The 25,586-nt window shown below is 40.2% G+C and overlaps 1 protein-coding gene across 11 annotated transcripts in view; it reads left to right on the forward strand.

Annotated features, from left to right (window-relative positions):
* DLGAP2 (DLG associated protein 2) overlaps nucleotides 1–25,586 on the forward strand; it is a 1,068,027-nt gene that overhangs the window by 862,097 nt on the left and 180,344 nt on the right. For all 11 annotated transcript variants that reach the window (XM_056565689.1, XM_056565688.1, XM_056565692.1 and 8 more), the window contains 3 exons: nucleotides 4,349–4,548; nucleotides 16,472–16,619; nucleotides 24,211–24,270. In XM_056565689.1, the coding sequence (XP_056421664.1) occupies nucleotides 4,349–4,548; nucleotides 16,472–16,619; nucleotides 24,211–24,270 (408 nt within the window). The remainder of the gene's footprint in view (nucleotides 1–4,348; nucleotides 4,549–16,471; nucleotides 16,620–24,210; nucleotides 24,271–25,586) is intronic.

A 25,586-nucleotide genomic window follows, 5' to 3' on the forward strand; every position in this document is an offset into this window, starting at 1 on the left:
AAAGATGGGTGGCCAGGCTACATAGAAAAAATGATATGTATATATTATATGTATATAAATAAAAGACACATACACTCCAAGGTATTGAAAAGCAGCATGTAGTATGCAAAAGCCAAAGGCTGTTGTGATTTAAATCACAATGGGTAAAGTGCACAGGTCAACAAGTGAACTAGTAAGATTTATAAATGCTAAAGTGCTGGAGTGACTAATTCTGTGCAACACTGAGCTCAATCTGAGTTAACAAGGGTTGGCACCAAGAAAAACGTAAAGACATAAGAAAGTGCAATGAATAAACATATATAAGCATAGTAACTAACATACAACCTGGTGTGTAAAGCCTGGCCAGCCACCGGACCCAACGTTTCGCAATAAGCTTCATCTGTCACATGTGCTCAGTGTGAACCTGTTTTCATCTGTGAAGAGCACAGGGCGACAGTGGTGAATTTGCCATTCTTGGTGTTCTCTTGCAAATGCCAAACGTCCTCCTGTTTCTCCTTGTACAAAGATGGAGGTAGCAGTCCTGCTGCTGGGTTGTTGCCCTCCTCCACATCTCCTGATGTACTGGCCTGTCTCCTGGTAGCGCCTCAATGCTCTGGACACTACGCTGAATGACACCGCAAACCTTCTTTCCACAGCTCTCATTGATGTGCCATCCTGGAGGAGCTGCACTACCTGAGCCACTTGGGTTGTGTTGTAGACTCTGTCTCATGCTACCACTAGAGTGAAAGCACTGCCAGCATTCAAAAGTGACCAAAAGATCAGCCAGGAAGCATAGGAACTGAGAAAGTGTCTGTGGTCACCACCTGCAGAAGCACTACTTTATTGGGGGTGTCTTGCTAATTGCCTATAATTTCCACATGTTGTCTGTTCCATTTGCACAACAGCATGTGAAATTGATTGTCAATCAGTGTTGCTTCCTGAGTGGTCAGTGTGATTTCACAGAAGTGTGATTGACTTGGAGTTACCTTGTGTTGTTTAACCCCTTAACGACCAAGGACGTATATTTACATCCTTGGCCGGCTCCCGCAATGTAACACGGGGTCACGCGGTGACCCCGCGTCATATCGGGTCGGTCCTGGCATGTATCTGATGCCAGGACCCGGGGCTAATAGCGCGCATCAGCGATCGCGGTGCTGCACGCTATTAACCCTTTAGACGCGGCGTTCAACTTTAAACCGAAAGTGAAACCAACTTTCAACTTTAAAACGAAAGTGAAAGCTGCCCAGCTGCTCAGCGGGGCTGATCGGGACCACCGCAGTGAAAATGCGGTGTCCCGATCAGCTGGGACACAAACGGAGGTCCTCTTACCTGCCTCCGGCGTGTCCCCTCGGCGATTGATTGCTCCAAGCCTGAGATTGAGGCTTGAGAAATCGACCGCCAATAATGCTAATCATTGCAAAGCTATGGCTTTGCAGTGAACAGTGCTGGCAATCAGTGCGTGCAGTGCTATAGGTCCCTATGGGAGCTATAACATTGCAAAAAAAAGTGTAAAAAAAAAGTTAATAAATGTGATTTAACCCTTTCCTTAATAAAAGTTCAAATCACCCCCCTTTTCCCATAAAAAAAAACACACCATATAAATAAAAATAAATATAAGCATATGTGGTATCGCCGCGTGCGTAAATGTCCGAACTAAAAAAATATATCATTAATTAAACCACACGGTCAATGGCGTACGTGCAAAAAAATTCCAAAGTCCAAAATAACGTATTTTTGGTCGCTTTTTATATCATGAAAAAATGAATAAAAAGCGATCAAAAAGTCCGATCAATGCAAAACTGGTACCTCTAAGAACTTCACGGATCACGGCGCAAAAAATGAGCCCTCATACATCCCCATATGCGGAAAAATAAAAAAGTTATAGGGGTCCTATGACAATTTTAAATGTATACATTTTTCTGCATGTAGTTATGATTTTTTACAGAAGTACAACAAAATCAAATCTATATAAGTAGGGTATCATTTTAATTGTATGGACTTACAAAATAAAGATAAGGTGTCATTTTTACCGAAAAATTTACTGCGTAGAAACGGAAGCCCCCAAAATTTACAAAATGGCGTTTTTTCTTCAATTTCACCGCACAATGATTTTTTTCCCCATTTCGCCATAGATTTTTGGGTAAAATGTCTGATGTCACTGCAAAGTAGAATTGGTGGCACAAAAAATAAGCCATCATATGGATTTTTAGGTGCAAAATTGAAAGGGTTATGATTTTTAAAAGGTGAGGAGGAAAAAATGAAAGTGCAAAAACGGAAAAATCCGTGGTCCTTAAGGGGTTAAGTGATCCTTTTATTTTTTTGAGGAGTGTACATACAGGACAGTTTATCCTGCTAAGTTTGTTAAATCCATTCAAGTAAAATTGGTTTTGTCCATAAAAGGTTAAAGAAATATTTAACTTCACAATGTAAGTGATATAAACAGTGCAGAGTAGGAATAGTAATATAATGACTAGTGTTGAGCGGCATAGGCCATATTCGAATTCGCGAATATTCGCGAATATATGGACGAATATTCGTCATATATTCGCGAATATTCGCATATTCGTTATATCCCCGTTTTATTTTCGCGTATGCGAAAATACGCGCATGCGAAAATTAACATAAGTGGAAATTCGCATATGCGAAAATTAGCATATGCTAATTTTCGTATATGCGAATTTTCGCACGCCAGTCTCACACAGTAGTATTAGAGCCTTCTTTACACCACACAAGCTGGAAGCAGAGAGGGGTGATCACTGTGATGTGTACTGTGAAGAAAAAAAAAAAAAAAAAAAAAAAAAAAAAAGAATATTCGTAATTACGAATATATAGCGCTATATTCGCGAAATTCGCGAATTCGCGAATATGCGATATTCGCGAATAATATTCGAATTGCGAATATTCGCGAGCAACACTAATAATGACTAGTATTTGACAAAAATATGACACTCAAAATACTGCACATTAATCAATGTATTACACTAGTTTTCCCTGGTTCCCAAGAGCTGAGTAGCTCAAATGTCACTATATATCTGCCAAATACAGAGCATGGAGGATAAGCTAGGCTTGATGTATCAGCTTCAATGCAGTTTTCTGCAGAATTAAAAAATTTTTTTTACAGATTGGCATTTCTGGCCTCACTGCAACAAGCATTCAAGCAACAGTACTGTTCCTTGGTTCCACTGTTTTTATCTCTGCAAAAGTATGTGTGACACCCAATGTGTGATAATAGCTATAGTGCAACCATAATATTTTCTTACAACCATTTTTGGATCAGAATTGTAAAAACATGTTGTGAGCTTATTATAATGCATCCTGAGAACAAAAAGATTGGCAGTTTTTTTACGGATGATCTCCTATTCACACATACTAACCCGCTTACTTCCTTGTCTAATCTCTTTAATCTTTTAGATAGTTTCTCTCGCATGTCTGGTCTCCGAGTGAATGTTTCTAAATCTGAAGCTTTATACTGTAATGTCCCTACCTATGTACTGTGCCTCCTTTCCTTGTTCCGCTCCATTCTGGTGTATTTGAAGAAATGGCATCTCCCCCTCATTTCAGCTGCCTTTTGGATACAAATTTTAGATTTGTTAAATAGTATTATGCCTTGTTGTGTCCCAAGCACACCGGTGATCTGTCTCCTAGGCCATAAGCACTGCAGAATGAGATATCGTGCATTTCGCCTCTGTCAATTTGTCTTATTAGCGGCATGTATTTATATATCCTCACAATGGAAGGCCTCTACCTTAATAGCATCACATGTTATAGACCGAATCAATACTATAATGCTGAATGAGAAACTGTCTGCTATCAGGGGAGACGCTGTGGAGCAATTTGAGGCAGTCTGGGGGCTGTGGTTATCATCTCCTCATTGTTCCAATATTCCTCATTGTCTTTCTCCGTATTGAAGTACCCTGTACCCCTTTATTTTCTTGTGTTTGAGGGGAGAGACCACTTTTTTTGCATTTATGCCCCTGATTTATGATCGCATTTTTATACTAGTATTCGTATGCACTAGTGATGGGGTTATGATGTTTATTCTTTGCCCCTTAGGGCTGTTTTGCCTTTGTTTGGCTTGCACTTGCTAACTTTTGTACTTCAATAAAAGCTTCATGTTTTGACTATAAAAAAAAGATTGGCAGTTAAAATCAAACATGCTCTCCCCACAACATCATCTGTCAGGGGAGAGTCTGGAGGCCACCATACATATTGGAGAGTTGGCTGGTCCCACCAAAATTGTCAGGTTAATCTAAACTTTCTCTAATATGTATGGGGGCCTTTACATTACATAACAATTTATATTGTTGTATTCTAAATCAACTAATACTAAAGAGTACCTGTAATGTAATGATTTGTTACATCTTTTCAGGTGCCTCAAGATGAATGGGGAGGGTATCCCTCCGGGAGTAAAGATGAGGAGATTCCATGTCGAAGAATGAGAAGTGGGAGTTATATAAAAGCCATGGAAGAGGATAGTGGAGACTCTGATACAAGTCCAAAAACATCCCCTAAAAGACCTGAACCTTTATTGAAATCAATAGTACAGCGATCACATGGAGATGTCCAAAAGTAAGTCCCCTCTGGAAATAGTGGAAATATGTTTTTTATTATATTCAAGTAGTTCTATTTTGTATGAAAGATACTGAAATTTTGTTTATCAATATCATCTGCTACTTCTGATATGTTTCTATTTCTGATATGTTCTGAAATGTTTTCTGTTCATACATCAAGAAAGACTTTCAGGCGTAAGCAATATTATTCCTCTAATGGTAAGTTCACACAGGTTACATTTGCTGCAGATAATTCCTCAAATGACCCATTATCCACAGGAGAATCAACGTCAGATTGCTGATTTTGTAGTGGATCATGTAGCAGATGTTACATGACAGAAAACAGTGAAGTATTCAAAAAAAATGTGCTCAGCTCCCCCAATGATCTCTTGCCAACAAATCATTGTCCACTGGCTAATCTCTATATATCTCATATTGACTGCAGCAGTGACGTGTTGACACAAAATGTCATCAATGGAGACCGGGTGTACAGAGACTAGAAGGGAGGACTTAGTAAGTTTAAAGGAGTAGTCCAGTAGTGAACAAGTGGTGAACAACTTATCCCCTATCCTAAGGATAGGGGATAAGTTGCAGATCGTGGGGGGTCCGATTTCCTGTACGGGGCCCTGACAGCCCACGCGAAGGGGGCGTGTCGACCCCCGCACGAAGCGGCGGCCGACACGCCCCCTCAATACAACTCAATGGCAGAGCCGGAGTGCTGCCTTCGGCAATCTCCGGCTCTGCCATAGCGATGTATTGAGGGGGCGTGTCAGCCTCCGCTTCGTGCGGGGGTCAACACCCGCTATCTGGCCGGAGAGCCTGGCCCCCGTACAGAGAGATCGCAGGGGGCCCCAGCGGTCGGACCCCCTGCGATCTCAAACTTATCCCCTATCCTTAGGATAGGGGATAAGTTTTTCACCACTGGACTACCCCTTTAATGCTTTTGTTTTTTTATTGCAATCCTAAGGCTGGGTTCACATGGCATTATTTGGCACAGTGTTTTGCATCATTATTTGTAAGCCAAAACCAGCAATGGTCCAGAACATGAAAAAAGGTTCAAACCTTTCCATTATGTGTTTTTCTCTGGTTCAACTTCTAATTTTGACCAGCGTTGCTGTCGATAATATGAACATTTGACATGTCGCGCAGACTGATGCGTTCCATGTACTATAATGGAGAACATCAACTGGATTGGGTGGACAGCTGGGGAGTAAAGAGCGCTGCCATGCACTTCACTTGGTAATTACTAATGATCAGAAAGGGTCTCAGCATTGAGCTTTGACTAATCTTGAGTTTTGACACATCTGTGCAACATGTCATAAGTAAATATTAATGACAGTAACATAAGTAAGTACAGTTTATTCTTTATGTAGACTTGCAGATTTTTCTGTGGCTGCTTGGGTAATCCACAGAAAAATCTGCAACTATGGTTTTTTTGTAGTATTGCAGGTCAGTTTCCTCACTGAATACTTTTGTAGCATATGTTCAAGACCAAACCCTTTTCCTGCTCATAACCTGCTTTTTTCTAATTTTTTGCCTTTTAGTTATTAAAAATGTTCCTTTTTCTGTAACACATTTAGCTTTTTTGTGTCATTTTTTATATATAAATATTTGTTATTTTATGTGCTATCAGGAGAGAAAGAAGTATGCCTAACTTATTTCAATAACACAGGGTGCTATGAAAATACTTTTAAAAGGGATTTATGCAGGGGATATGGGTCATCAATGGTGGGGGGTGTAAGCGAAAAGCCGTAGTTGCTGTACTGGTGGCTTCCTTTTAATAATATTATTATTATTGTTTTCCTTTTATTTTGCGTTGTGTTTAAATTGTAAGATGGTCCACAAGTAGTAAAGAATCTACCATCTTGCATTGCAGTTTTTTGGTCATATTTTTATGGTCATATTTATACAGGGGATATGGGTCATCAATGTTGGGGGGTGTAAGCGAAAAGCCGTAGTTGCTGTACTGGTGGCTTCCTTTAATAATATTATTATTATTATTATTGTTTTCCTTTTATTTTGCGTTGTGTTTAAATTGTAAGATGGTCCACAAGTAGTAAAGAATCTACCATCTTGCATTGCAGTTTTTTTTTAAATCTGTAGCAAAAACACTATGAGCAAATTCACTTAGATAAAAGTTTTAAAACTTAATAGTACATTCAATGGGTAGGAACATAATCCGCTTGCGTATTTTCTGCTGCCAAAATTCCACAGCAGAAAATCTGCAATTAGAATTTTGGCTGCAGATAATATGCAGCAGATTATTCACGTGTGAACATACCCTAAGGCTGGTTTTGCACACGGTATTTTGGTCACTATCTTAGCCAAAAACAGGAGTGGGACCAACAAAGAAAAACTATAATGGAAAGATTTGCAGCTTTTTCTTGGTTTTGGAGCCCCTTCAGCCTTAGACTAGGTTCAGACTAGAGACTCTCCAGGCAGAAAATTTCCACCCGGAGATTCCAAGTGCGGCCAGCGCTGACTGAATCAGTCGGCTTTAGGACCGCACGGACACTGCAGTCTCCAATAGACTACAGTGTGTTCTGCGAGTATTTCCGCCTGAAGAATGAGCAACGCCTTTCTTCAGGCGGAAATTTCCAAGTGGATTTTCCGTTCACAAATTCCGCTTTACAAATTCCGGAGTGTGAATTTGTGAACGGAAACCCATTCACTACACTATACATTTTAGCAAGCGGAATTTCCGCCTGCAATTTCAAAGCGGAATTGCAGGCGGAAATTCCGTAGTGTGAACCTAGCCTTAGACTTCAGTTCCATGCACTTTTCAAGAAGTCCGTGCAAGTAAGATACCAGTGACACTAATACTGATGTACCATTAGTAAATGCTGCCTTACTTGATGCTCAAATTGACGTGATGTATCAATGAGGCCACATGAGCAGTCGGCAGTCGAAATGTGGCAGCCGATCGCTGTATGAATTTGCTGACAAAATAATGCATAATTGGACAACGCATTTCGGCCACAGGTGGCTGATCACTCCTCTGACCTCATCCTTATGTACGTAGAACCATCCAAAGCACTGACTGCTCCCAATATTGGTGTTATTTAATAAAGTATCAAGAGAAGAAAGGTTGCACTCACCCGTAGTAGAATTGCTAGACAAAACTTTATTCCATAAATACAGAAGGTGGACAGCGGGTAAGATCAGTGGAGCAAACCTCGATCCATTCTTTCTTCTTCCTACTTATTTTTTTAAGATATGTATGCTCTCATGTATGCTTTCAAAGTATCCCATAATATTAACCGATTAGTTGTTCCTAAATTAGCCTTCCAGAATTAATCAAGTTTTTTAACTATTTCCTCTTTCTTTCCCAATATTTTTAACCAATAAGGGTTAAGCCTAAATAGGGGTCTTCCTGTTCCTGATACTTCAAACTCACACTCTGCACTTAGAGGAACATGATCAGAGATTGTTCTTACCCCATAATTAGCCTTTTTAAGATAACGTAATGCAAACTTATTGCAAAGAGGGAGATCGATACAAGAGGCAGATCCATGAGATTGACTGAAGCAAAAATACATGCATTTCTGCGGTTTTGGGCTACACCATGCGTCTACCCAACCAGTCTCCAGAAAAAATCTGGAGAGAGGAGTATGGACACTTCCTTGCCCTGCATTCCTGCTTCTGTCAAGAACATTAGTAGTAGTACAATTAAAATCACCAAAGATTAGTAATGGGTGATATTCTTTATTAGCGATAAATTTGGTGAGGGAGATCAAAACATAAGTGTTAAATGGAAGAGGGATATATATAAAGGCAAGTATTGCTTGAAGATTCTCAATTTGTATTTACATAAAAAGTTATTTACCCTTTTCACCCACTTCTACTTTTAGTGGTTCAATAACGATTTTATTATGAATGAACACCGACACCCCTGAAGAATAATTGGAGTAGCACGAATGATATTTCAATTTTACCGACAGCTTTTTCTTCCCCTTGCTATCCTCTTTAAAAAGGTGGGTTTCTGTCAAAGAGATAACTGCCGGCAGCTATTTTTTAACTATATCTTCTACAATATATCTTTTTATGTGATCAGACAGTCCCCGAATATTCCACACAAGAAATGTAATCATATTCTAGAGAAAATGAGAAGGATAAAAGGAAAACAGGAAAACAAGGAGAAAACAAAAAAGGAAAACACAGAAGTCCAACCCCCTTCGTCTGCCAGTCCCGCTTCCCCCCAACCCACCTCCTACATGGCATGTGAGAATCTTGCATGTCACTTTCCTTAGCTGTTCCTACCCATTGTCAGTCCCGCCATGATGATGACCCCCCATCAATTCACAAAACTCAATATCATCATAAGCCTTCCGGATCTAACCGTTTATTCAATTCCACTGCATCTCCAAAAAACCTAATCTCAGTTTAGCAGGAAACAATAGAGAAAATGGAATTTTAGCTTTATACAATCTTTTATTTTCCATCCCTAAAGGAAGACCTTCTTATTTATGTATGTCTAGAAAAATCTGGATAGAAGAAAATTTTATTACCATTATATTGGATTTCCTCAAAACCATATCCCTATTGTTGGAAAATTATATTTTAATCAGCAGAGTACGTGATGGTGCACTTGGGATAGGGCATTTAGCAGGGACCCTATGTGCTCTCTAGACCAAATAGGGGAGATAAAGACTCTGAACCAAGAATCTCCTTAATCCAGTTCTGTATAAACAAAATAGGGTTATCTCCCTCCATTCCCTCAGGTAATCCAATTATTCTAACATTACACCTGTGAGCCTTATTTTCTAAATCCACCATTTTGTCAAAGTTTTCCCTATTTTCCCTTTTTAACTCCTTAAATTCCTTATCCAAGAAATTCATTTTGGATTCAATTTCAGGTAATTGTTTTTCTAAAGCTAGTACTCTGTCTCTTTTTCTTTGCAATCCTGTCTTATTAGGGATATGTCAAGGGACATACTTCTGACTTGTATGGTTAATTCATTAATGGTCTTATTAGATTTCATCACTTCTGCTAAAATTTCATTCCAAACTGGCATCTGTATTAGTTCCTCTGCCCTCTCCTCTGGTATGTCTTCCATTTCCAAAATGGCGTATTTATATACATCTGTTTACTAAATCCCTGGGATGACTCTCTCAAGATTTTTGACCTAGTAGTAGTGGGTGATTTTAGGACTTTATCATTTTTATTGCTGGTATTTTTTTTCCTGGGTGATATGCCTCCCCCCGATCTTCTATTTTGGAGTTTAGGGGGCATACTAAAGAAGATTATATTATATATGAAACAATATAAGGAGAATTCCGTACTAACTCAATAATAAAAAATAAAATAAAAAATAAAGAATCAGAAGATATGAGAGAACGGAATCCTTATAGCAAAATAATTGATCCACCCAAGCCACATTACATCTAATGAGTCCTATACAGTATGATCTCAGTGCTCACTAATGCATAATGTTAAAAACAACATGATCCACAATTTTATTTATAAATTACCAGAATTCTATCCTGGCTCAAAATGAGATCATGCAGTATTATCAGATATTTTATAATTTCTATATTACTAGTCAATACAGAATACCAATAGTTTCAAGAGTCCATCAAGGTGCGGTTTTCCAATACCAAAAAATTCCATCCGGGAGGGGGAGTATATCTTGGTGTTAGCAGCAGTTAAGTCCAGAGTTCTAATTGTTAGTAGCCTTCACTAGAAAAACACATAGATACAGTACACAATTCATAGCATCAAGGATGTTCCAGACTTTACCCTTCTCCCTCTCCCTCCACCTCCTCTTCACGATGTTTATAAGATATTGGGTTCATAGCTTTAAGCGGTGATAGGACCATATGAAATATCATAGAAGCTTAATTCAAATACTAGATTCTTTTTCCATAGGAGAAGCAAATGGCATTACCCATAAGTTATATTCCATATACAGTACAGACCAAAAGTTTGGACACACCTTCTCATTCAGAGTTTTCTTTATTTTCATGACTATGAAAATTGTAGATTTATATTGAAGGCATTAAAACTATGAATTAGCACATGTGAAATTATATACATAACAAAAAAGTGTGAAACAACTGAAAATATGTCATATTCTAGGTTCTTCAAAGGAGCCACCTTTTGCTTTGATTACTGCTTTGCACACTCTTGGCATTCTCTTGTTGAGTTTCAAAGGGTAGTCATCTGAAATGGTTTTCACTTCACAGGTGTGCTGGTGTGGAGGAGAAGGTGTGATGGTGTGGGGGTGCTTTGCTGGTGACACTGTTGGGGATTTATTGAAAATTGAAGGCATACTGAACCAGCATGTCTACCACAGCATCTTGCAGCGGCATGCTATTCCATCCGGTTTGTGTTTAGTTGGACCATTATTTATTTTTCAACAGGACAATGACCCAAAACACCCCTCCAGGCTGTGTAATGGCTTTTTGACCAAGGAGGAGAGTGATGGGGTGCTGCGCCAGATGACCTGGCCTCCACAGTCACCGGACCTGAACCCAATCCAGATGGTTTGTGGTGAGTGAGGCCAAAAAGGGCCAACAAGTGCTAAGCATCTCTGGGAACTCCTTCAAGACTATTGGAAGACCATTTCAGGTGACTACCTCTTGAAGCTCATAAAGAGAATGCCAAGAGTGTGCAAAGCAGTAATCAAAGCAAAAGGTGGCTAGAACCTAGAATATGACATATTTTCAGTTGTTTCACACTTTTTTGTTATGTATATAATTCCACATGTGTTAATTCATAGTTTTGATGCCTTCAGTGTGAATCTACAATTTTCATAGTCATGAAAATAAAGAAAACTCTGAATGAGAAGGTGTGTCCAAACTTTTGGTCTAAACCTTTGTATGATTCATATAGATAACACATAACCCCAAGAGCACCTGTGCAGAGAACGTTGCATACCTCGTATTTAGCCACAGTCCTATTCACTGCATTCCTGTGTTATATGTTGCATTCCTAGGGGACAAGTATTTTTCTCTCAATAATAGCTCCCAATAGTGAATGCAGCTTTGTATTTAGCAGACCATATGAAGCACAGACCTCCAGTTAGGCACCAATTTCAAATCCAGAAACGGGAAACTACTAGACAACCAGATATACCAAACAGAACCAGAGCGGGGGTCCGGACCATAGCGGACCGACACAGCAGGATTGCGGCTCACATCATGGCGCACACTCCTGCTCCACTGATCTTACCCGCTGTACACTTCTGCTTTTATGGAATAAAGTTTTTTCTAGCAATTCTTCTACGGGTTAGTGCAACCTTTCTTCTCTAGATACTGTATTGGACTTATGTACTCCTACTTTTTTTTTTTGTTTTGACCCTCATAATGAATTTGGAAGCTAAGTTTAACCACTCCATCTAATTAGTGCATCTGCTGATACAGAAGCTGATACAGACCTATTTCTTTAATAGTGGACATTGCTGTTATTTAGTTCCAACCTAAATCAGGTATATGTTGTGATATTGTAAAAGTTAATTGGGAACCGTTACATCTAATTAAGAAAGCTAGACTGACTTTAACAAGCACTCGGCAGTACAGAGGTTACTAATGTGTAGAGAATAGGGGTTTTTATTAAATCATCCTCACCAGAAAAGGAAGGAAAACCATTAAAACCACGTGCCTGGGATTTAATTGGAACCAAATGCTGTTTATCATCAGTAAACACATCAACCTTACAAAACATTAAATGAATTAACTTAACAATTGTATTCAGAAAAACACAGGACCAAGAGGAAGTGTGATTCAATTAGAAAGCTAACGGACATATGTAGGCAGCTTGTGTATTATTTTAGCATAGGTCTTACTCCCCTTCAGTCTGCCTGAGAACAAACAATAGAAAGATTTATTATTACTGTCTTAAATTTAGACAGCTTAGAAATAGACTGGGCAGACAGTAGATGCACCAAATTTGTCACCGTGGCACATGCTGTATGATAGATTTGGTGTGTCTTGCTAAGCATTTTCTCTTCTGTATGCCACTTATTGGTTTGTTAGTTTTTTTATACCAATATTTGACTTTATAACTATGGCATATGTCATTAATAAACCTGGCATATAGTGAGACCATGCCCCACTTTCTAAACACATTTTTTTTTAAAACGACACAACAAAACTCAAACAGAATATAAAACAAAGAATACATCTGGAACAAGATATGCACACTTTTTATGGTGCAAATTAAACCAGCATTTAATTTAGTCAATCTCCCCAATATATAAAGTTTGTGGCCCAGATTTACTATTGCAAATCAGTCTAGTGCAGTAGCATCAAAAAGCATCTTATATGACTTCTGCCACATTCACTACGTCTTTTCAACACTTTTGTTAACACTTTTCTTTCAGGTCTTAAAAGTAAGTTGTTTTTTGTGTGAAAAGAGGCTTCAGAAAAGAGGCATGGATTTTAGGATGCCGAAACCTTGCCAACTTCTGGTGCATGTTTCAGCCAAATAATGGATGGTCTAAGCTTAGATAGTCTTTAGATACACCAGATTTAACAATCATCATGATGCACTGGTAAATATGGTGCATTTAAAGTCACTCATACAATGATAGAGGGTCATGTTACATAGTTATATAGTTTATAAGGTTGAAAAAAGACCAAAGTCCATCAAGTTTTACCTATATGCCTATTAAATCCCTGCTGAGTTGATCCAGAGGAAGGCATGTGACCTGACATGCCAGCAAACTCAACTGCACTTGAACTAATTGTAGTAGTCAGCAGGAACTGAAAGCAGTGGGAGTATGGCAATGGAATTATCAAACTGAATTTTTCCCCGGGTTCTTCTTTGAAATTTTACCATATAAATGGGGCCTAGAGGTGGGAGAAAGATTCAGGAACACTATAATTATGACTTTTTCTACATCACTAGATCCACCCCTACATTTCTCACTAGTAAAAAGCCTTCCCCTTATGCCTTCTTGTCGTCTTTTTGGTCTATGTATTCCCATACTCACACTAAAAGATATTAATTTCCTTTGATGAACATTCTCCTACAGATCATAATCGCATGTGTTTGATGTATTAGTGATAGATTTACAGGCTCTGAGAGATGATCTAGACCATGTGTTAATATCAATCATTAAGCCATTGTTTATATTGGTATTAGAGATCTATATATTATGCTGTGTAATCCTATATGATGGAGTTCTTTATGTGGCATTTCTGCATTTCTAGCTCCTGTACTCTACAATCTGATGAAAAATGGGGTTTTAACTTGTATGCAGAGAACAATTTCTCATCCTTTATCTTCCTGCAGCTGCCTGGCACCATTACTTCCTCTTCCTCAATCGGTTATTACTGAATAAGATCCTGATTATGTTTCTTTGTCACTGTAGCCAAGACTAGGAAATTACATAAATAATTATTTTTTGGAGTCTTGAAATTGGTTGGAGTATATTTGATAGTCCTGACTATGTAAACAGAAAGCAGTAAATTTCGTTCATTTAAAGGGGTTGGATGAAGGCCCTGCTTCAATTTGGATAAAATGAAGTATCTGATGGTTTGAGCTTAAATTTCTTAAAAAATGTAATATCCTTTTTTGGTACTGTATGGGAAGGAGGGGACAGAACTAACTGCAAGAAAACTCTTTACCTCACAGTGGCCACTCTAACTATTTTAGTCCTTTAATGGAAAAGCATCATGCAGCAAAACTTGATCCCTAATCTTTGGGAGGGTCCAACCACTGGGACCCAGGCTCTGCCCAGGAACGGAGCATGTCGACCTTCGCACGAAGTGGCGGCTGGCACGCCCCCTTCATGTATGTCCATGGGAGAGCCGGAGATAGCCGAAAGCCTCATCTCTGGCTCTCCTATAGAGATACATGGAGGGAGCATGTCGGCCGCTGCTTTGTGCAGGGGTTGACATACCCAGTTTCCTGGGAGAGCCGGGGTCCCGTGAAGGAGATCACCGGAGGTTTTTAGGACAGGGGATACGTTTTTCTGCATAATACTTCTCCTTTAATATAAAACCTAGATTCTCAAATACCACTCCAGGCTAGCATCTTTAATTTAACATATTAACACACTACAATATTATTTATACACTATTTTGTAATAGTAGTACAGTATGGCACAATATAATGCATGTTAGATAAAGGCTCGGAGGTTGCATGTACACTTAGATAAAACTTCTATAACAAGTGGTCCAGCTGTCAGGTCCTCTGTGTTCAGACACTTATTCCCTATCCTGTGGATAGGAGATAAGTTCAGTTCCCCCGATTACCCCTTTAAAATCTTTTTATTTTAGGGATGTCTAAAACTAGGGGTGTCTCAATATTGGTGATGAGGGCTATAGTAACAGGTTGGCTCGAGTTATCAAAGAATAATAAGCGCGTTATTTTAACAGTAATATTGGTGATGAGGGCTATAGTAACGTATTATTTCAGTATCTTTTTTAATTTAATTGAGTTGATAATGCATTTTGAGTTTAATACATCCACAGAATAGGATTTAGTATCAGGCTGTCTCATCAGCAACAAAGATTCATTTATGACTTATGAGACAGGTTAGATGACATGCAAATGCTAACACTATATCATACAGATGGTATTCTGGTTAAACCACTACACCATCAGGTTAAGGCATCGTTCTACTTTAATAAATATTAAATTTTTATATGATTAAGGAGATCTGTAGTGCTCTGAACTTTAGTTTTAGATCGCGGGGGGTCCGAGCGCTGGGGCCCCCCGCGATCACCTGTATGGGGCCGTGGCAATGTACAGGAAAGGGGGCGTTCTGTCCCCGCATGACACGGCAGCCGACACACCCCTCCATGTATCTCTATGGGTTTCATGGAGGGGCGTGCCGGCTGCAGCGTCATGCGGGGACGGAACGCCCCCTCACCTGTACATTGCCGCGGCCCCCTACAGGTGATCGCCGGGGGCCCCAGCGCTCGGACCCCCCGCGATCTAAAACTTATCCCCTATCCTTCGGATAGGGGATAAAGTTCAGAGCACTACAGATCTCCTTTAAGTAAGCCAATTGAACAACTTCTGCAGTTCAATAATACACGATCAAAAAACATCAAAGGAGATAGACCTGCAATACTTTATAATGTTTACAATATTATTTATATATAGTATATATTATATAGCATAATCAAAGGCATATTGTAATATATGAATACTAATACAATGATGTCAGCTCCCTCTGGCTCAACTACTAAGCTCTATGTCCTTGAAGGGTTCACCCACCACAAATTATGCCATTTATTGCCCGCTCTCCGTATGTTAAGTGAGTAAGGAAGGTGAGAAAAGAGATTTTTTATTTAATGGGACAAACTAGGAGAGCTGATCTAACATATCGGTTGTTTTCCATCTGTTAAAATAACGCGCTTATTATTCTTTGATAAGTCGAGCCAACCTATCTGCCATCACTACATGTAGATTTATCCATTGAATGGTTAAGAAATAAAGCATAGTTAGGTAAGAGAGTGCGTCATTCAACATAAAAATAATGTACAAAAGAGCTGTTGAAGCATTTGCTTTGTTAGCATCCTCCTTGGAATAGAATTTGCCATAAATTGCATGACACGGTCTAAGGAATATTGTTTATTTAAATAATAATATACTGCAAACAAAAGCAATTTTGGATAATAAAGTGATTCATCTCTTCCACTTACCTAACTGGCCACCTTGTGTTTCCTGACACTCAAACCCCTTTATAATCATATTAAGCTGAATGTTCCTATATAAATTATCTCAATATTTGCTTTAAAATGTAGCGTTCATGGGGAATTATTAATGGTCTCCAGAGCGACATACCTGAGCCTTCCATGCTTTGTATGTAACCATCACATGCAATTTATCTTCCTTTCTTCAGTAATAAAGAAAGGTGCTTGTATGACTGTTTTATTAAATTGTATTTTTGGCCAACAAATGACTGTTCTAATAAGTGATTGTGGAAGAGATATAAACCTGTTTAACATTTTCATCACATTTGTTTCTTTTTCATGCTGTGTAGCCAGAGCTACCTACAAGCAGCAAGTGAAATGGCGGCAGGACAGGTTCTGGACCCTTCAGGGAATTATAACTCTCCAAAGTTTCGTTCAAGGAACCAGAGCTACATGAGAGCGGTCAGCACGCTAAGCCAAGCCAGCTGTGTCAGTCAGGTTAGAGTGTTTTGTGTTACTTTGGGTCTTTAAATACCTTTTCTTTTTCTGCAGTATTTTAGCAATGGTGATCTAACATCCTCCAACCAACCAAATAACAATTTCTACACCCCCTCCCCCTCATTTTGCTTACAACTATACAAAATGGAGAATAAAGCCATTCACCATTTATTATTGTCCCAAAATGTACAAAAAAAAGCCACATTAAAGAGTGCAATGAATGATATTTGTATTGTGCTTTCTTTGACAAAATGGTCCTGGCATCACTGTAATATTTTATGCAATTGCCTGAAACAGCCTAAAGAATTTCCTAATAAATGACAAGGAATGTTCTTTATTGCATGACCTGTCCTTCCTACTTAAAAAAAAAAACTAGAGACACCTTTCTGTGAAGGTACAAAAAATCCAATGAAAATTTAGTTTTTTACGCATAAAATGAAAATGATGAAGAAATAATAATGCCATCCTCTTATTTCCGCTCTTTACTTTGTGTACTGTTTTTAATTTATACCTTCAAGTTCTTGGCTGTGACAGAATACTGTCACGATTCGGCTGGCAGGAGGTGGATCCTCTGTGCCAGAGAGGGATTGGCGTGGACCGTGCTAGTGGACCGGTTCTAAGTTACTACTGGTATTCACCAGAGCCCGCCGCAAAGCGGGATGGTCTTGCAGCGGCGGTAGTAACCAGGTCGTATCCACTAGCAACGGCTCAACCTCTCTGACTGCTGAAGATAGGCGCGGTACAAGGGAGTAGACAAGAGCAAGGTCGGACGTAGCAGAAGGTCGGGGCAGGCAGCAAGGATCGTAGTCAGGGGCAACGGCAGGAGGTCTGGAACACAGGCTAGGAACACACAAGGAAACGCTTTCACTGGCACAATGGCAACAAGATCCGGCCAGGGAGTGCAGGGGAAGTGAGGTATACATAGGGAGTGACCCCATTTGAGAATCCCGAGACGTTGGCGTGGAGAAACGAAGGTCTTCCCTGGAGGAGTTTGCCTGATGGAGGAGCGGGTGGAAGCCAATTAAGCTAATTGGGCCAGGCACCAATCATTGGTGCACTGGCCCTTTAAGTCTCAGAGAGCTGGTGCGCGCGCGCCCTAGAGAGCGGAGCCGCGCGCGCCAGCACATGACAGCAGGGGACCGGGACGGGTAAGCGACCTGGGATGCGATTCGCGAGCGGGCGCGTCCCGCTGTGCGAATCGCATCCCCGACGGCCATGACAGTGCAGCGCTCCCGGACAGCGGGACTGACCGGGGCGCTGCAGGGAGAGAGACGCCGTGAGCGCTCCGGGGAGGAGCGGGGACCCGGAGCGCTAGGCGTAACAAATACATTTTGTCCTGCTGATCTCCCTGCTGAATTAAAAAGATGATAATTAAAATAAGAAATCCAAAGAATATGAATAGACATAAAACCTATTCCAGTCTTAGACTTGATCCAAACAGTTGTACAAAAACACTATTAAAGGGATTGTCCAATCCTATATTAAAGTGTTACTGTCAGATCCCACAAAAAAAAAAGATAATAATATGTTACTCAGGACCATTTACATCTCATTTTTATGCCTCTATCACCTATATTTATTATAAAAATGTATCTTTTCATTAGCTCACAGTGTTAGAAATCCTCTCAGGGGAAAGGGGCATGTCCCTCCCTTGTGGTGGGGTTGGTAGGTGATTGGTGAACCTGCTTATGCAGCTTTGTCCATGAGTCATCTCTTGTCCATGACTCATGGACAAGCCTGATACTGCTGCAAGACTGGTAAGTGTCCCAGTAGGTATGGGGACCCCTTTTTTTAAACAACCACATTATAAAAGTTCTTAAATTTTTATCAGTAACAACATATAAAATGTATTGGATCTGAAATTGCCCCTTTAATGTAAAGCTTGTTTTTAAAAAAAAATGCACATCGCAGATAATTTTTTTTTTTTATTTACTTTCTGGTGAACACTATGAATGAGATTTATCACGCTCCGTAGTAGATTTTTTTTTTGTGCACGTGCAACTTTTTTATACATGCAGCGACTTTTGGATTTTTGCTTATTCCAAAGCACATTTCTGAAATCTGCTCATGTAGTAATTTTGTTCTTTTTAACTTTGCAGTGGTCATGTATTTATCAAATGCGATAGTCGCTATTTATGAAGAAAAAAGTTGTATCTCCATTTAAAAGTCGCATATGTATTCCAGGTCCAACCTGGCTTACAGAAAGTGCATACGTCTGCAGAAAAGGAAATTAACACCCACTTTAACAACTGTTCTTGTTATGCATCATGAAACAAAGCTACTACGTTAATGTTAGAAACTAATGGGTAGACAGCTCTCACCTCCCGGCTGGAAACAGGTGTGCGCGGACTGGCGGAAGCGCAACCGCCCAATACAGCAAGCAGAAGTAGAATATCCAGCACACAGTATCCATTGCAATGTAGTTTATTGGCATAAAAACAGGTACATGGAACACAGCAAAGGCTTACGCTCTGCTGTGTTCCATGTACCTGTTTTTACGCCAATAAACTACATTGCAACGGATACCGTGTGCTGGACATTCTACTTCTGCTTAATGTTAGTGTCAGTTATAGAAAAAAATATTATATAACCAATAACTATAAATTTTAAAGTTGAAAATACACACTGCACATTTAATTCATTTTAGGACATGTACATGCTGGTGTACCCACTAAATTTTTTAATTAATGTTGTGTTAAAATAGAATAAGGCACAAAATAATTGTGTAAGAATTGTTACAGACTACGTAAATAACCCATATGTGGCACAAAAAAATTTCCTTTAAAAAAAAGAAACAGTAATACAGCTTCATGCACATTTTGGGGATGGGTAACATACCGAGCCATTTTTTTTTTTTGGTGGCTTCACTATTGTTTATGTGCCTGTTGGTGTTGCACTTCCTCCTTGATGTAAACTCCGGCCTCAGCGTAGCCACGCAAGACTCTGCCCACCAACGTCACAAAATGCGGCCTCAAAATTAAACAAAAAGGCCTCCTGAGTACAGATATTCATGGTGCGGCAGTATGTTTTTGTTGTGGGATAGTTGGAGTGCAGCTATTTAGTGCCAGGCAGGCCAGTCAGGGTGTCACCCGATGCAGTACGCCCCCCCCCCCCCCCACCCTCTCCCCATCTCTCTCTAGCAACGCTATTGGTAATAAAGGGTAGATAAAGAACTTCAGCTATTAACATAAGGGAAAACTTTTCTGCTTTAAAAAATGCTTTTGTAAGTGAGTTTCCTGGGTTTTGCTTACATGCGATTTATTTATCAAGGTCATGCGACTATTTGATAAATAGGTCGCATGTAAGGAAAAGTAAGTTTAAAAAAATTGTCATATAAAAGCCATACGTTTGAAAAGAATGATAAATCTCCTTCTATGTCAGTTTGACTGCAAACTGTATGGTGTAAAAAATAACACCTCAACCCCCCCCCCTAAACACACACACACACCAAAATTGCTAACTTGCACTTTTTTCTTTTTTTTTTTCTAGTCCCATAAAAAAAAACAAGCCCTTAGATGGGTCTGTGGATAGAAAAATAAAGGAGTTATGGCAATTAGAAGGCGAGAAGGAAAAAAAAAAAACAAAGAGAGCAAAAGTTAAAACTGGCCTAGTCATGAAAGGGTTAACATAATGCCATGCCTGTGACAGTGCAGCGACAGACTGACAAATGTTAGGCTGGGTTCACACTACGTTTTGTCCCATACGGGAGCGCATACGGCAGGAGGGAGCTAAAACCTCGCGCTCCCGTATGTGACCGTATGCGCTCCCGTATGTCATTCACTTCAATGAGCCGACCGGAGTGAAACGTTCGGTCCGGTCGGCTCATTTTTGCGCCGTATGCGCTTTTACAACCGGACCTAAAACCGTGGTTGACCACGGTTTTAGGTCCGGTTGTAAAAGCGCATACGGCGCAAAAATGAGCCGACCGGACCGAACGTTTCACTCCGGTCGGCTCATTGAAGTGAATGGCATACGGGAGCGCATACGGTTACATACGGGAGCGCGAGGTTTTAGCTCCCCCCTGCCGTATGCGCTCCCGTATGGGACAAAACGTAGTGTGAACCCAGCCTTACTGGGATATTATGCAGGATTTGAGAATGAAAGTGTAAGGCAGAAAACGCTGTGTGAGCAAAAGGCAAGGGGCTACAGATTTTGGCCAGATATCCACATTGTTGGTAAATAATTGCCAGTACTTTAGGGGAGTACTCCATTAAATGTATTTTATTATTTTAGAAAACTCCTTTAGGGTGGGGTCACACATAGCACATCTGCAGCGGGTTACTCGCAGCTGAAATTCTGCTTGTGGATTTTCCGCTGTGGAATACTGCAAGAGGAATTTCTGCAAGCGTAGTAAGTTGCAACGCATTAAATTCAATAGGTTCCGCTTGCGAATTTTCACCTTCGGAAATTCTGCAGTGAGAAGTCTGCAAGTGAAATTTCAGCTGCGGAAAATTTGAGAGGGATGAAATGTGACCCTACCCATAAGAGGATTTAAAAATAGAGCTGTGTACATAGACGTGTACACAAGGCAGATATTGCGGAGTAGAAAGAAAAAAGTGTATTTTCCTTAAAAAATATATCACTGAAAAATGTTCCATTTTTGTCTTTTTTCCTTTTAAATAACTCTTTACATATGTGCATGTTGCCTTCTTTTTAAAGTGTAATTTCTCCCCTCATGAACGGCTATTAAAGGTTACGGCAGTAGTCAACCTAAAACACAACTATCCGCACAGACAGCAGTTTTATCTGGGGAGCGCAGCTCCACTTGAAAAATCAATATGACCTTTTGAAATCTTTATTGAAAACAACTGAAAAGACAAATATTTAGCATCAACAGTAATTGTTAAGAAAGGAAACAGTGGAGTGGCAGACTATTAATACCAAATAAAACTGTTTACCTCATCTGAACAGAAGTGTCCAAGGGACAGAACCTGGGATTTGAACAGTAGAGAAAAAGTTTAAGGTTATAAGAAGTCATTTGGCAGCGCTACCTCTGGAAGAACTTGCCAGACAACTAAAGCGTGGTTACATATTGCACGGTGTTAAAGTTGTGCCTAGCAAAAATGAAGAGGATTAAAATTCTATTTTTACCTTTTTTGAATAATATTTTATGAAAGGCATATTGTTAATTATGTAGGTCTTTAAAAGGAATATGTCATCAGCATCACCCGTAGTAACCTGTTGGTACAGTGTTATAGCGTGGGTGGTGTTGAGAACAATGGTCTTTACGCTATAGGCACTTCATATGCATCCATATGATGCCACCATTAGGAGCTGTATTCTCTATTAAAGTGAGAGTATTTCCATAATTTGGAGATTGAAATGGAAAAAAACAAATATTGCATGTACATTTGGTGCGGGCACAGTAATGGCTCCTACGATTTCTATTGGTGATGTATTATGGGCTCATACTATCCAGGCCCCTACTATTGTGATATGTAGGAAGCCTTAATCTGTGTGTTATACACATTTATTTTTCCTGTATAAGGACATATTTAAAGGGGTATCCGCCCCTATACATCTTATCCCCTATCCAAAAGATAGGGGATAAGATGTCAGATCGCCGCGGTCCCGCTGCTGGGGACCCCCGGGATCCCCGCTGCGGCACTGCGCTATCATTACAGCACAGAGCGAGTTCGCTCTGCGCGTAATGACGGTCGATACAGGGGCCGGAGCATCGTTACGTCACGGCTCCACCCCTCGTGACATCACGGCCGATCCCCTTAATGCAAGTCTATGGGAGGGGGCATGACGACCGCCACACCCCCTCCCATAGATTCTTATTGAAAGGGGCGGGCCGTGACGTCATGAGGGGTGGAGCCGTGATGTAACGATGCTCCGGCCCCTGTATTGCCCGTCATTACGTGCAGAGCGAACTCGCTCTGTGCTGTAATGATAGCGCAGTGTCACAGCGGGGATGCCGGGGCTCCCCAGCAGCGGGACCGCGGCGATCTGACATCTTATCCCCTATCCTTTGGATAGGGGATAAGATGTCTAGGGGCGGAGTACCCCTTTAAGGTATATTTAAAATATAAGTGGAATATTAGGAAATGTACATTCTATCTCAACCAGCATAGCAAGGCTAGATTCACATTTGTGTCAGAGGCTTCAACGTGCAAAGTTATTTTGTTGCTAAATGCTGCACAACATGAAAACTGAAGGATCCCATTAAAGTTAATAGGGCCCAATGGGCACCATTGGTGTTTACCATGCAATGTGGTTAGTTGAGTTATTCTGCTTTTATGATTTAGCACAATAGAAAAGAAACAGTGGTGGTGTGAACCTAGCCTTGGATTCTTGGATGGGAGATGGGGAAGGGGGGAGGCAACTGCTCCCCAACCAAAAAACAAACCAGGATGAGCACCTACCATGAGCATAGCATATGGTAATATAACAGTTTAAATCAGAAAGAATAGCTTGTATAACTGAGGGAATCAGCATTATCCACACAAACTTGTTGGTACAGGTTTGTAGTGCAGACGACACTGATGATAATGGTATTTACTGTTTCCTGATGGTTGTCTCGTTTTTTTTTTTTTTTTTTTCATATTTTTTTTTCTAGCTGTATACTTATTAAAGGACAAAGGACTGTCATCAGTGTCACCACACTAACCTGCTGGTAAAGACCGGTAGTGAGGGTGACACTGATCATAATCATACTTGTCCTAGATTCATGTTCCTGTTCTCCTGCTATCTTCCTCCATATTTTTTGTTTCAGGGTCAGCTTGGGGCTTACTGACGTAACCACCGTTTGGTTGCAGAGGAGCCCAACAGAGAAACAGCCGTGCTGACGTCAGGAAGCTCTGCCCGTGCCCCAAGACGGCCCCAGAACTAAATGAACAATGGAAGATAACGGGACAACGGGGACCACGTATTGTGGACAGATAAGAATGGTTATCATCAGTGTCACCCGCACTACCTGTATGTGCCAGCAGAATAATGCGGTGACACTGATGACAGTTTTCCTTTAAAGATTTTCCATGCAATAAAAAAAAAAAAACAAGCCAAATGGAGAAACAAGGCATGACAAAACGCAAGATTTGCTAAATATTGTCCATTCCCAGTTTTGTAATTATGCAAACTAAGTGGTTTGATACATTCGTAACACCCAGCCTAGATCTTCAGTGTAAATGCCTCTTCGTGAGCAGCGATGCGTCTTTACAGCCATGGCCACAGGCAATATGAAGAGAAATCTTTCTGCTTACGAGAGAGATTATACATGGGAGGAGGATTAGCATGCATAAGGAGGGCGTTTACTTTGAAGATCCAGGCTGGAAGTCACCATGTGACTTCATTTGCATAATAAAAATAAAAATAAAAAAAAGGAGCCATGCATTAGGAAACAGTAAGTACCATTGTCACTCGCCCTACAAGTCTATACCAACAGGTTAATGCAGGTGATACTGATGACAAAATCCCTTTTAAATGTAGAACAATAAGGTAAAATATGTATGAAGTATTTCATAAAGCTGCCAGGGTAAGTGAAGTGATTCTGCGGGGACGATGGAGTGTCTTGAAGGAACTGTACATGGTAATTCCATTAAGATCTCAGTGAAATCTAACAAGAGCATGTTTTCTTCTTTTTTTGCAGGATTTCCTCATTGAAAGTCTGCAAGAATGCTTTACCTCAAAGGATTATCCTGAGATCAAGGTGGCAGTACCCTGTATATTCCCAGGCTAGGAGAAATCTTTACTTCATTGTTTCCAACCTAGACAGGCACCGTGTTCATTTTCTACAGCTGTGATGACCTTATTTCACTGCTGTGTGAAAGTAACATAGCCTATTGCACCACTCTCAAGAGCAATGGCTATATACATCATACCAAAATACACTGCAAATTCTGAACAATGCAAGAGCAGCAAGTAATGCCTCTACTAGTCCTTATAGCAATAAAGATACATACACAAGATCATTTATTATGGACATATATTTACAATGGCATAAAATAGTTTTTAATTTGTATTTGCCGGGCTCATAAACCAGTGTATGAAAGAGACTGAGCTTGATCAATCTTGTATTAAATATTGTATGCCATGTTCTAAGAATTTACATGAGACTATCAGTGGTAGGGTTGAAAGAAGCAGACCATTCACTGCCATATGGAGAAGCATTGCATGCTGTATGCCAGAGGTATTAGGAAGTGAATAGGGGGGCATGATAGGGCAGCATACACAGTATTTATGGGTCAGACACTTAATGGGGTACTCCGCCGCAGACATCCTATCTACTGGTGTGCCCACAAACATCTCTATCTAATGGAAAGATATCAAGTAAGGAAAAAAATGGGCAGAATTGTTTTGCATTGCTGATATAGAATATCTTCCAAAAACACAGAAATAAGCTTTAAATAATTCAGACGCCCCTTCAGATTATTGAAGGTTGTATCAGTGTGAGGTTTGCATATACTGGAAGAAGACGGAATGGAAAACGCACTCACCGGGCAAGTTGCTGAGACGAACATTTTCTTTATTCACAGCGTTCTGTACAGGTAAGACAGGTGCACAGGAAGCTTCGAAATGGTAACAGGCAGGGGACGTGCAGGGGGGCGGCAACTAGTTTCTCGCACGTAGGCGCTTCCTTTGGCTCGCACTGACGCTCAGGCATCTGGAGAGGCTTCTCATGGATTGGGAAACTACAGTTGCCATGACAACAATAACAGGTAAGTGAAACAACACAAAAAAAAGTTTAAAAACAATTCCATAAAACCGTAACCTCTATATCACAGCCTGTATTGAGGATATTGGAGGAGAAAGGCACCGATTTCATTCTTTTCATTGAATCCGATTGACCCTACAGCATTAAGGCGGATAATCCACCGGGCTTCTTTTTTCAAAAGTATTTGGAGTATTTGGTGCCTGTCTCCTCCATTAGCCGGGACTTCTACTCTTTCTATTCCAGCAAACATCCCACTGGTGGGGTCTGCGTTGTGAACATCTCGAATATGAGTAATAAAACGCGTGGCTCCC

This window comes from Hyla sarda, chromosome 3 (genome assembly GCF_029499605.1).
Source record: "Hyla sarda isolate aHylSar1 chromosome 3, aHylSar1.hap1, whole genome shotgun sequence".
NCBI classification, from domain to species: domain Eukaryota; kingdom Metazoa; phylum Chordata; class Amphibia; order Anura; family Hylidae; genus Hyla; species Hyla sarda.